Source organism: Pelecanus crispus, chromosome 6 (assembly GCF_030463565.1).
Source record: "Pelecanus crispus isolate bPelCri1 chromosome 6, bPelCri1.pri, whole genome shotgun sequence".
NCBI lineage: Eukaryota > Metazoa > Chordata > Aves > Pelecaniformes > Pelecanidae > Pelecanus > Pelecanus crispus.
The window spans coordinates 66,201,922-66,215,969 of NC_134648.1; the positions used below are offsets into that span (position 1 = coordinate 66,201,922).

General features: G+C 40.3%; 1 protein-coding gene across 1 annotated transcript in view; it reads right to left on the reverse strand.

Annotated features, from left to right (window-relative positions):
* Positions 1 to 9,389, reverse strand: part of C6H14orf39 (chromosome 6 C14orf39 homolog) — a 32,655-nt gene extending 23,266 nt beyond the window's left edge. Inside the window, exons 1-3 of the mRNA XM_075713300.1 lie at positions 9,341 to 9,389; positions 8,953 to 9,009; positions 5,740 to 5,866 (exon numbers count right to left, since the gene is read on the reverse strand). Coding sequence (XP_075569415.1) covers positions 5,740 to 5,866; positions 8,953 to 9,009; positions 9,341 to 9,389 — 233 coding nt within the window. The remainder of the gene's footprint in view (positions 1 to 5,739; positions 5,867 to 8,952; positions 9,010 to 9,340) is intronic.
* Between the last annotated feature and the right edge of the window lie 4,659 nt (positions 9,390 to 14,048).

Consider the following 14,048-nt stretch of genomic DNA (forward strand, 5'->3'; position numbering starts at 1 on the left):
TGTTCACCCAGCTGTCAACCAGCACCCCCAGGTCCTTTTCCTCCAGGCAGCTTTCCAGCCACTCTTCCCCAAGCCTGTGGCGTTGCATGGGGTTGTTGTGACCCAAGTGCAGGACCTGGCACTCGGCCTTGTTGAACCTCATACACTTGGCCTCGGCCCATTGGTCCAGCCTGTCCAGGTCCCTCTGCAGGGCCATCCCACCCTCAAGCAAATTGACACTCCCACCCAGTTTGGTGTCATCTGCAAACTTACTGAGGGCGCACTCAATCCCCTCATCCAGATCATTAATAAAGATATTAAACAAGACTGGCCCCAAAACAGAGCCCTGGGGAACACCTCTCATGACCGGCCCCCAACTGGACTTAACTCTGTTCACCACAACTCTCTGGGCTCGACCACCCAGCCAGTTTTTTACCCAGCAAAGAGTAAAGGGGTTTAGCACAGAAAGCTTTTACCTGCATACATTTATTGTCTTAAGATTTTAAAGCTGCGAATTCAAGAATATATATATATATATATAGGCATAACAAAGATTATAAAGCATTTTTAAAGGAATAAATAAGTGAGCTTCACAAATTTTTGGAGCCTAACGCTAAGCAATTAGGCATCTAAATCCACATACGAGGTACTCAGAACAGCGCCATCAGTAAAGCCTTTAGATATGTATGATCTTCTTGTCGGAGATGCACGCAGCTTTGTCTTCATGGATATCACCAGCACCTATGTCATACCTAAACGCAAGCAGCAATCACAAACTCAGAATTTCCTCCATTTGCTAAGCAAGTCCTGCTCAGAAAACAGCCAGAAAGAGATGCTGTCTTTCAGTGCAGTAGCCCAGACACTGAAAGCACTGACCTGGCAGTTTGGATTCTCAGGTCCACATACCACCTCTTACTGACTAGATGAGAACTCAAATTCTGCCCCTACAGGAAAACATGCCAGCTAATAGTTAATAATAAATTAATGGCAGATGAGAACTGAACTTCAGTTGCTGTCAAGTAACATCCTTTTCCACCTCTAAGTCATCATCCACATATCTTTTCATATTTCATGCAGTTGGTATCTGGCTATATAGTATGTCTGCATTGTTAAATGCACACATTCCAAAAACCTGTCTCCAGACAAGAGGTGCTGAGTGGCTCGTACCCAGCTCGTAACTAGATTCCTCTAGAGCAAACTGATGGGTCCACATTCTGTAATGCTTAGCCTGGATCTCCTCTCATGCGGCTCCCCTACAGCCCTGAAACACAATTAATCCATTTTTTGTTGTTCTTATTTCAGGAGCCTCCTGTAATGTAAGAGCTATGATACAGCCCACCAAAGTGATTTTCTTACAGCAGGATGCTGTAGATTTTACTGAAAGCACAGCAACTTCAGGGAATACATGAAGGACTTACGACTGGTAAACTAACAGCACTTTCTCAATATCCAGATATTAGAGATGCCCCTTCCTTGGATGTGGGAACTCTGGAAAAACACGCAGATAAACTTTCCAATTCAAGTGAAATTCAGATGTGATCTTTAAGAAAGACATATAATGGCTTTTTAAATGAAAGCATCCTGCCTGAAAAAAGATGGTGTGAGGAGCATGAGCCACCCAGGCCTGGATGTCTCCTACCCTCCCAGCCAAGGTAACAGGTATTGGAAAAGACATTTTCAGAGAAAGCTGTAACTGAACAAATGGCCAGGATCTTGCTCAGTTAGAGATGGCAAGAAACAAATTCAGAAACCTCTGGTGCATGTAGCCTCCAAACAGCGAGTAACACCTTAATAAGACTTAACACATACCAAAGTGTTGTGCGCTGAGGGAAAGAAGAGAGAAATTACTTAAGTGTACTGAGCTAAATAGGTATATGCGCTACTGACAAACACTCTGCTCACTCAGAGAGAATAATCTCTGTAATGACAGGTTGTCAATAGGCAACTTCTGAGATGCTGGGAGCTGAGATTTAGATGATGGCTGAATCATTGGAACAGACTAGGCTAGAGTAGGACAGAGATCCTATTTCTGATGAAAAAACATCCCACTCTCCCTCCCAGGGAACCTTCTGTAGAAAAAATCAGTACACCCTCTCTCCACTCAGGGCTTAAAGTGATCTATAAATTCAGCTTTTGTCCAGAATACAAGCTACCCTAAGGCAACACAAACACCTACAACGAAGTTTGTCTGAGTGGAACCATCTGTCCTAGGAGATGTACACACAAAAACCAACTTTAGGAACACATAGATTCTATCAAAGCTAAACATTGAAGAAATAGAAGAAGGAAAAGTCCGTAAGGACTGAAGAGACTAAGTGAACCTGGAACAGCAGAAATACAGTTACATTTAAAGTGTTACATCAATAAAGAGGAAGGGAGAAATGGCAATACAGAACAAGGCTGCAAATGGACAAATAAAATAATTCTTTACTGGACAGGTGAGAGCAACTGAGGACATATGGTTCACTTTGCATATTCGTGAGTAGGGTAAGTAAAGGGCATTTTTCTGATGTGAGTATGCCCTGTGGTTCAGAACGAAGGGTATGTAGCATGCACAAGGCATGAATGTGCATTTGGACAATCGCTCCAAAGGTGGAATAAAGCAGAGGCTTCAGTAATAGCCAACTTAATGTGATTTCCATCAAGGAAATAAATAAAGAACAAAGACCTGACAATTAATTTGCTGAAGTCCAACAACCTTGAACAAAAAATAATGTACTCCAGGTGGTGAAACAACACAATGTATAATCAGCATTTGTAACAGCACTAAAGTTTGTCAACAAAAAAGCTGAATAAGAAATTGCAGCATCCATTCAGGAAATTTAGCACTATTGGCACAAATTGTTTGACACCACTGGTGATTAAAAATATAATTACAAAATGCTACTTCACCGTATCTACTGCAAATTCAGCAGAAAGCTGAATTTTTAAAGGATCAGATTTTTTAAAAAGTAGAAACCAACAGTACTTATATAAAAATGTACCGGCACACAAGCACTGTGATCTTCTACTCAGAAAACTCCAAGCCTTTCATTGGAGGGAAACAAAAAAAGCAATGAAAAAGTCATAGAACTTTTATTAATTAAAGTACAAACCATGTTGGGTGTTACATTTTTGTGTTCACCTCTATACTGCATATGAGCAAAAAACACATAGTGCAAGAATGTCGTTTGTAACAGAAGAAGATATACAGGATTCAAGTAGCTCATCTACTAGTTTGTTAAACACATCACTGTTTCACAGAGGTTCTTGGTAGCTATCACATTTATTTGTCCTTCCTTTCATCAGCTAGGGTACCAAAAAATCTTTATCCACACTGATCAGAAAGCAATAAAAATATCCTGCAGTTTAGCTAGTGGGACAAGACAGCAATTTATTTTCCAAATTAGCAACATTCTGAGTTCATCTAGCTTTTTTTTTTATTTCCATGAAATCTCACCATCCTTGAACCCAAATTTAGAAAACAGAAGAGAAACAATACAATTGGAATAGGTTCCATCAGCAGTATTTCACCACTTCTTATTGTTCTGGGATCAACATTTCTAGTTTGAAGCATTCAAGAAACTAAATATTAGAAAAATGTCATCACTTGTCTAAAAGTATGTATTTCATTTTGGTCATTTTGTGCCTTCAGTTCTTTGTTATATAGACCAATACAGATTTCTTTAGAAAACACAATAGCATCCCAATACACCTGTCACATATATCATATTTTCTGTAGACTTGTTGAATATAAGATTCCTGTATTTTGTTCAAAGTCTTCAAACATGCTTCAATATACTTACAATGTCTAGTAATCCAGACAAAAAGTTGTTTCTTTGAGAGCTCTATTGAGAATTCCTGGCAATTAGTCAGCTATGAGGGCGATTGCAACTCCAAAACAATATTTGAATTTACAAAATCAACATTAGAGTCATGTCCAGTATATATGGAGTATCAACTAGAATAAATTTTAGAAGTTTAAGATGATTCTACTACATAAGTGCCCTAATTGTCTGATCTTATAGCTAGGGCTTGTTTATTGCAGTTTTCAGTATGTCGTTAAATGACATTTTCAATAATTTAAGACACAAAGTCTCTACTCTTCTGCAAGCATTGTCCTTCTATGAATACATGTATTCATTAATGAGTCACTTCTCATTTTCAGCCTCTTTACACTAATGCCATTAATTATTCTTTGTAGGACCTGAGCCAAACCCCATTGAATTCAATGATTAAAATTTAGATCAGATCCTAGGTTCTACCCTCAATTTTTTATTTCTTTATTTGCATCACTTAACAGTTTGTGATTTGCAAACAGATTTGCAACTTCAAAAGATATCTAAGGAAGTAGTGTGAATGGTTTCAGAAACTTACAAAAGTGTTTATTTTATACTGCATTGGAGGCAAGAATTTAATGTAAAGGAAAACTGGAATTTTCTTGTAAAAGTCAAATCTTTTCCTAACTCTTTTTATGATAAAGCTGCAAATCAGTATGGTATGGCAATTGATTCAAACAGCTAGCCACTATACCCACTTCATTCATTAATGATTTCGTTCTTTCTTCTGTTTTCAGATAGTTAAAAACAAACCTAGAAAGGACCCTGATGCTATCTTTACTTCTCTTTTTATTCTTAGAAACACCTACAGTCTCCATTCACATCCTAAAAAAAAAAATTCAAATACATGTCACAGACATTTTTATTCAAGTACTTATGTTTAGGTATAGAACTGCAAGAAAACAAAATGGATACAATTTGCTAACAAATCACCACATCAACTGCCAAGGAACTAGACAGATTGTGGAGAGATGAGCGCTGCAACGAAAAGACAGGATTATATCATCTGAGCCAAACTCGCTGTATTATCAAATACAGATTTGCCTTTCTAGCTACCCTTGCAAACACCTGAGATTTTCATTTTTAAAAATTAGAGATTCCATGTCAGTAAGAAAAAACTCCTTGTAGCCCAATTCTTGCTTGAGAAACTTCTAATTACTGAGACACAAAAGTGATCTGCGTTTAAAACTTGCACTAATAACACAACAGAAAAATTTCTATGAAGAAAACTGAACTGCAGCCCATTGCATTCATCAAAACAGTGGTGTGCCTAAAGAACAACTCTGCAGCCCGCAATAAAAATTATACCAAAATCTGCTAGTAGAAGTACACACATATCTGTATGTAGAGACAATTGAGACATGTTAGGAGAGAATATCTATAGAACAAAAAGTAATGTGAAACATGTTGTGAACAAAGAATAGAAAGATACTTCAATTTCAGGAAGCCCAATGAATTGGGCTTTAACAAAGGATTTGGGATTTAAGAAAGAACATTATAATGGAACCTTATTGTCCCTGATAGTTATTAACTCTTTTTATTTAGAAAAAAGTTTTTTTGAACAGTGTTCTTCATAATGTTCAAATTTGACAGAACTCAGATGCATCAAAATACTGAAAAAATATGTTTCTATTACCTTACTACTTGAATACTTTAGCATGCTGCAAAGACAGTACCTGTGATCTCTGAAAACTGTTGATTCAAATACAAATCTAAAACAAACATAAATGTAGTCTGGTTTTCAATACCTTACTTTTTCAAGGGATGGATAGTACTGCAATTTTTGTACCTGATGATTTGCAGCTTGAAAAAATAGGAGAATACTAAAGTTTTCTTTAACATCACTCCTGTCTGAACACACACATACATATTTTTACACTACTTCCTCACTGATTTTCTTAATGCCATCTATAACTCAAAGTTCAGGCTATAGTATACTTACGCATTACAGCTCTCCTTACTACTCTCATTTTGCTTGTGCAAATCAGCAATTGTATCATTGCTCTGTTCTATATTTTCCTCCAACCTAGCAATTTCATTCTTTTTTTCTGTGATTTTTACAGTATACACTGAAATTAAAAATAAAAATAAAAAAGTAAGCATATTTTTTAACATAACCATGAAATAAAAATTCTACATTCAGAATTATATAAAATTTCTTCCAAAATACTTAATCTTGATAGTGCCAGACAAGTGGACAGCCTGCAATTAAGCAAAGCAACAACAAAGTGAGTCAAAAACTTAGGGAGTTTCAGCTGTGTGGCCAGTACCTTAATTATCATCTAATATTGTGAGACTGACTTTGGAAGAAAAGAATTATTTGTGCTGTTTGCTCATCCCAGTCTATATAGAACTGTATTAGCAGTAGAAATCAAAGCACTCTCAACAATTACAGCTGGCCCTTCTTTTTTTTGCGGTCCACAGTGTCTGCAGATACTAGAAGTAGTATACAGGCAAACCAGAGTGTAAGCCACTTTGCCCTCCGTAATGCTTGCAACTGGGGAGACTGGAGTACAAAAGTTGCTTGAGATAAAAGGGCTCTTTCAAGCATTGGTTTTCTTTTACAGAAGTCCAGAAACACAAATGTTTTTAAAGGGAAAGCTGACTACAAGAAGGGAAAAAATAAAAACATCACTAACAGCATATAAGCAAATTATTACTAGAAACAGAAACAGAGAAATTAAAATAAAAAGGGAATTTACTCAAGGTGGGGATGGGTAATGTATGACAAATTAATATAGGAGACAGAGGTTAATTATGAAAAACATGTATTATAACGACAAATCCTCAAACACTATGATATTTGCAGAGATTCTCAAGGTAGATTCTTAATTCTGCCTTTTCGAACAGCAGACAGCCGACAACATTTTCTGAATGAGTGGTTAGAAGGGAATCCATATCGTTGAACATGATTAGTGTTCTCTTTCACAAGTAAAAGCTGTGAGAGCTATCATGCATGCTCATGTTGCAATGCAATGAGCACAACTAGGTGCACATTTTTTTTCTCTGTGCTGTTTACTTCTTATTTTTTCATACAAGGTTTCAGATTTATTAGTGCCAAATCATCCCTTGCCATCACTGCTGCCCTGCTGTGCTGTATGCCAAAGCTGGTGGCCCTAAACAGAATTCAATCACAGACATCCCGCCCTTCTACTTAACGAGGAAGGGCATATTAGTTATCCAAGATGTGTCTTGAGTTGTTTGAACTACTGCTGTAGAACTTCAGATCATCCTGAATTTTGGGTCTGGCTTTGCAGTACTTGCTATATACTCACTTTCAACACCAGCTGCATTTATACCAGAAAAAAACACTTCTCAGAGAGAAACATCAGACAGTGAAAACCAAAAGTTTCTCAATGTATTTTAATATCCTGAGTTATCCTGAATATCTTCAGTATCTTAATATTTCCAATATCTTAAGTCAGTAACTTGCCTTCACTTAGCATGAAGCATAACTACTGGACAACTGACATGCTTCATTTCTGTAAAAAAAACAGGTGTATTTGGAAATATCCTGCAGCTGACGTTTTGAGATTTACCAAGATATAACATAACTGTATTAACCATATATCTATTACATAAGCAAAGCTATACACTTAACATTTCATTTAGTATTTTCTACAGATGAGCACTTCTGTGACAAGTGTGAGTTGTTCTACTCACCCTTTGTTTTGCAAGGACTTTGTGGATGAGATCCATCTCACCCAACTTTACAATGCAAGCATCTGCCTCAGAACTAGACACCCATGGCTCCAGCCACTCAGCAGAGACAACGGGCATTTTTTAAAGCTTACTTTATCTAGCCTACTTTAAACTCTTTCTTCAGGATGAGACAAATCGTACCCTAAAAGTGCCTACTTCCCTCCACTGGTTATAAAGGGACTCTAGCCAAAAAGCCTGATGAATCTCACACTAAAAGTCACAGGCTGAATGCTACAACTGTTTCTCTGCCAAGTAATACTCACACAGAGACAAAATTAAATCAGCAGAACTATTTCTGGGTAAGTTTTTGAAGGATTTAACCCAAACTTTTAAAAGTCTGAGTGTTGGTTGTGAGTTCACACATATTTAGATATCTGTGAACCGAACATCAAATAGCTATGCCATGTTACTACAGAGCCTTTGGATTTTCCCTAAAAGCATGCTCATTTACCATAAGCTTGCACAAATGTTAAGAAAAACCTCAACTCTAAGGTTCAGTTGTGTGACTGAAGAGTTAAAACAGAATTCTAGCTGTACCAGATATAGTGTTACAGATGTTTTAGTGTTTAAGATGCTTCAATTTAATATTGATAACCTTCTGAATAAGTACTTGCTTTGACATATCAATCAAGATTATTAGAAATGTTGCCATCAAGAAGATGACCAGTCAGACCAGAACCCTCTCTTGTTCTTTTTCCTAAGGTTATGAGCTTCAATGCCTACCTGTGAAGTACCAGTGATGAGCACAGATGTCATCAGATTGTCTAAAGAATAGTTTCTCTACCACAACCATTCTCATGAGTGAGTGATACCACATAGTAGCATGGTTAAAAAAAAAAAAAAATCAGTCCAGACCTAAGTCCGCAATATTATGCTGTCTGTTAGTCCTGGGGAAAAAGAATTTGATGTGGAGCAAGACTTTCTCATTGGGTCTACTGTTTTGAATTTCAAATAAAATTACCAGCTGCTTGATTGCAGAAAAGAAGAACCAGGCTTGAGTAGGTAGTAGCAACTGAGAGAACTTTCATTATTATAAGAAAACAGAAAGAGAGAAGAAGCAGTGAGGCAGAGGTCCAAATCTGGAAAGAACAAAAAACATGAAGAAAGAAAGGGAGGCAAGTGGCAGATGTATTGAGCAAGCACAGCTGAATCAAAGAACTGCCAGTGACTGTAAGGAGCTACAGAGTAAGAGCAGGAAATGGCGCAGCATGAAACTGGCTGTCCATGAGACAGCTGAACAGCATTAGCTGAAAGTGGCAAGCAAAAGCAAAGTCTGCTAGGGAGAATGAGCAAGTATTGATGGCAAAAGATGAGGTAGGGTGAGAGCAGGACACGGGACAGCTTTCATAATTAGGCTTGCTTCCGCCCCTGAAACACAGAACATGTACCAGGACTAATAAAACAAAAGCAGTGTGTTCAATGTCTAATAAAATGATAATTTATCACTACTCACAATGTATCTGTTGATTCACATGTTCCTTAGCAGAAGAAATTTGTTCTAGCTGGAAAACTAAGAAGAAAATAAACACTCTTTCATATATATATACACACACACATATACATGAGTTGAGCTGTGAAACAAATGTTTGTGCAGCATTAATTGCACAAACGCTGATTAACAAAGATTTTAACAAAGTATCTAAATAGCAAGTTTACTGCTAAATAGCTGTTAGTACCCCTCTCTATAACCTCACAGCTAACAAAACATTACGTAGGCAAGCAACAAAACCTTAATATTATTAATTTATTTGAAGTTAATATAACTGCTTAAAGCAGAAAACATCACTATATGTACTGCATTAGTAATTATGAATTAAAAAATATATGATATAATGACCTACCAAACTCGAGCAGAAGTTTGTCCAAGTCGTTCAACAGCCTGTCACTCATTGTGTAAACTAGAAAAGAAAAATGCAATTCAAGGATTTACAAAGTCAAAAGCTTTTTTGATACAATAAAAAGTCAAAATTGCAAGACAATACCATGCATTTTAAGATAAAAGGGAGGAAAAAAAATGTTAACTGCATTTGAATTAATATCTAAACAACTTGAGTGGAACCAAATTTCTCACTGACAGTGGTAATGGACTCCTTGAAAGTCTAAATCACAGTTAGGAAAAAAGTAGGTGTATCATTTAGGTAAAGCTTTGTTCCTGGAGCAGTTCTATTTTTGAGAGGCTAAATGTTCTCAGAAGGCATGAAGAATACAAGAAAATATGCTTGTGTACAAAACGTGCAGCCTCTACTGCAGCTGGTTTTCTAAGCCTATTGACTGCAACGCTGGTAATGGAAAAGCTGCTTACCCATCCTGCATACTCATCCCATAGTAATTGCAAAGTACATTTAGATCATAAAGTATATGCATAACTGTGATTAAAGGCAGAACTCACATACAATGGAAAGCAGATTATTACAAATCCATTCTTCTCTTTCTTTAGTGATGCTATGTGCAGAAGTTCAGTTATGGGTTTTTAAACAGTTTGGGAGTCATGTAGTCTTCTAAAAAGGATGCAATCACCATTTTATCAGAACATACCGAATACAGCTACTTAGCTCAGATATCCTTAGCATTAAGCAACGTTATCTGATACTTAACTGTCCCACAATGGCTTCCCCATACCCTTAGTACTGTGTAAAAAGTAAAGCCACAACAAATTGGTGATGAGATCCTAATCCAGGATAAAGTACAATAGAAAACAACTGCAGAATTTAACTAAAGTGGCATTAAGGCTACGTACTGTAGCACTGAGACTGTGGAAACAGGAGGGGGTGGTGGCAGGATTTAAAATGCTGGATGTTTGACAGAAATGAATTTGCCTAATAGTTAAGTGAGGATCAGAACACCTAATCCAAGTGACTGGATTAGTATAGGCTGTGACAAAAACTTTGAGAAAGAGATAATAGTTTTACCAAATGCATTTAAAAGCTTGGAAGCCCAGTTCCTAGTGCCTGAGAACACTTAAGATAGCAAACAAAACATATTCTGAAAATACTAAGAAAAATACTAGGAAATACTACTTCAAGCCACAGGTCAATACAGAATATTTTTGCTTTTACACGATGTGAAAGAAAATCCTAATTCCTTTGGATGCAAAGATTAGTTTGGAGCATATATTAAAAATCTGTTCTCTAGAAACAGTTTAACGATGTTTGTTAGTTGTTTCCCTGACAGTTCCCATAAAAACTGCAAAACGTTGGGGTGTACACAAAAGGTACACAGATGAATGCAAATTAAAGAGCACAAACACTACTTTAAACAGCAAAGAATTTCTGTTGATTGGTTTATAAATCACAACACAAAGTTCACCAATAGAGCAGACTGTGCAGACTTATTACATTAAGATAAATACTGTTCTATCATCTAGTCACTAAGACAGGTACAATTAATTTTATCTTTTGAATGTTTTTGTAGAAGAGAGAAACAGAACTAAAGTGACTGTTAATTTTTTTTCCTGTAATTTTACAATACAATTTATGTAAAGTGGCAGAAAGTGATGGTGCTTCTGAAAGCATGCATACGTAAAATACCTGCTATTCTGGATATTGTTAAAATGAAGTAACATAACTGCAAATGCCAAATGCTATTCTGTGTTGTGAATGTGTGGATATATGTGTCACTAGTAGAAAGGGCTGAGAGATTCAATTGCACTGGTAATCTACAGGATGTTTATAGATTTTAAAAACAGTAGTTAACATCAGTCTGAAACAAAAGACATCTAAATTTTGGACAGTTGATGACTGCCAGGATACAACCGTGGTAAAGACTGATTTTTGGTCCTACTGGAGAAAAGTAGCATCGAAACACTAGCCAACTCTGGATAACAAATTCAGCGGATGTTCTCATATGGGGCTGTTATTTTTGTTAAAGAGAAGTATGTCATACACAGCAATGGGTAAAACAACTTCAAAGTGCATAGATTATTTCTAATGGTGCTATTCAGAACGCTGTCAGAAGAACAATATTATTATGCACCTTGTGTTTTTGCACCACATGAACATAATTATATGGAATTCAATTGTGGCAATAAAGTTTCATGTATTGCAAGATTGTATTGAGTGCAGAAACCACAACCAAACTGCCTGATGGAGTCTCTAGCCCATACAATAACACTAACATTAATGCCATTCCTCATAGCCGAGTTAACAGCCGTAGCTTCATATCCCATCTGACAATGGCCATTTCTAGGTTCTTCATTAAAAAGTGAAAAATACCCACAATCTATGAGGTAAATTTCTCCTTAAAATCAAATGTTCAATGCTACCCATCGTCAGCTGTGCAACAGCATTAATTTCTGTTGGCTTTATACAAATATTGTTAATTCCAGCAGGGCTCTTTTGAGACCAAGCGGTATTTCTCCTGTGCTATTCATTACTGTTTAAGACTCTATTAAGTGACTGGTTATTTGATTCTTCTTGAAATTTAGTAGAGTTCACATTTCTAGACTAACTTTTCATCTCTGTTAAAAAAACCTGTGCCTCCCATAGTGCTGTTTACATTCCTCTGCCGGTCTTCTGCAACATCGTTTTAGGAACTCTGTGAGGAGACTTGATCCCTGCATTCAAGGTGAAGACGTGCCATCTTTTTCAAAACCTGCTGCTATTTTCACTGTTTCTGACAACACTGAAGCCCTTTCCTGACTGGTGACAATTCTAGTTATTACATCTGAGTTAACATAATTGTAGGGCTCTTCATTTATGAAGTCCCTGTTTCTAACACATTTTAAAGCACATTGCCACCGTGCATTATGTACCGTGCTTTCATGACTAGCTTACCAACGTGTCTGTCAAGCCCTCAGAAAGTCAAACATCCCCTGGATTGCCACATTTTACTTAGTCGGGCACACACCAAACAAAACGATATTGATGCAGATTATTCCCTTAGCTCCTGGAATTTAAAAATTAAACCGATTTTTGTCAAAGTGGTAGAGGAAAAAAACCCATTCTGTGGGATACCACAGGGGTTGCGGATGAGGGCCACAAAATGGCGGCACAAGAGAAGGGGAGCGGGTCCTCCCCTGCGGAAAGGGGTGACGGGGCCGGGGCGGCCAGGCGGCCTCTCGTCATTTTGGGGGGGCCATCAGCACTTGGAAAGTGACCGGGACGTGCTGGCTCTGCGCCGTCTGAAGCGCTGCCAGAAGAAGGGCGAGGAGAGCCATGACAGCCGTCCAGGGCCTCACCGAGGGCCGCCAGCCGGAGAGGGCCGGAGCATGCCCACCGACCCGCTCCCTCAGCTTCGACCCCGCCCTCCCGGAGGGTAACATGGGCGGCCCAGAGACACCGCCCCCCTACCCCGGGAGGAGCCCCGCAGGCCGGCGAGGGCCCCGCTGCAGCCCCCGCGGCGGCCTCGTCGCTCTGCCTCAGAGCTGCCCGCGGCCCTCGCCGCCGGGAGGCGGGAAAATGGCGGGGCAGCCCCCGCGCCCCTGGACGGGCGGAGGGGAGAGGCGGCGGGAGCCGGCGGAGCCCGGCGGCAGCCGCGGCCTCGGGCGCGGCGGAACGGGCAGCGCGGCCCCGTCAGATGGCGCGGAGAGGGCGGCGGGTGTCACCTCCCCGCCGCCGCCTCGCCGGGGTGGCTGGGGGCGAGGGTGGCAGCTGCCGGCGGTCGGGCTTTCCGCTGGGAAACCTGGAGCGGCTTCACCTGCCGGGCAGAAGGGGCCGAGGCCATTTTGCGAGCAGAGCCACAAGCAGCGCCCGGCGGGGCCCGCCGCCCATCGCCAGCGGCCGCAGCCCTCCCTCGGGAGCACACAGCGGGGTGCGTGTTCCCCAAAAACCCACCCGTGTGCCTTAACAGTGAGAGTTACGAGGGAAAGATGAGCCTTTCCGAAGGCTTTAGGGCAGAGGGCCGAGCCAGCCGCGGGTGAAAAGCGATGAGGATGCTCCATCTACCGGGGAGAGCGGGCGGGAGCCGGGCGGCCGCCGGGAGCGGAGGCAGCGCCGCGGGAACGGGGAGTCTCCTGGAAAAAAAGAAAACCCACACCCATACCCACCCCACACCCACTCCCCCCTCCCGGGATGCAACACAAAAAGACGAGGCTGCAGCCTGTAACTTGCTTTATCCACCCTCCGGGTCCCACGCGTGTTGCTGACCCAGCTTGGGGGGGGGGGGGGTGTCTCAGGTGTACGGATTGCATAAAGCCTTCTTCCCTCCATACCTCACGTCTGAAGGTGCGGGCCAGCCCTCTGACAGTTTAAAAACGCATTAAAGTGTCACAGTGCGCATCCTGGAGCAGTGCTTTACGTGGGAGACGCTGGGGGTGTCAGCAGCCCCGGTGCGCACGGCAGCCTCGCCGCTCGCCTCGGCACAAGTTGCGCTAACAACATTGTGCGCGTTTATTTATTTATGGATGTGCAGCATTACAAGGCAAAAATGCACAGCCCGGGCACGGAAGAAACCAGAACGTGGTGCTTCCCTCCAAACTGCGGTAGCAACGGGGTTGGTTTTTCTTCCCTATTGAGATTATCGAGGCAGAGGATGGGTTTCAGATTTCCTTAAGCAAAGGAAAATAAATGGGGGGGGGGGGGGGGGTGGAGATGGGGGCACAGGGTGGAGGGG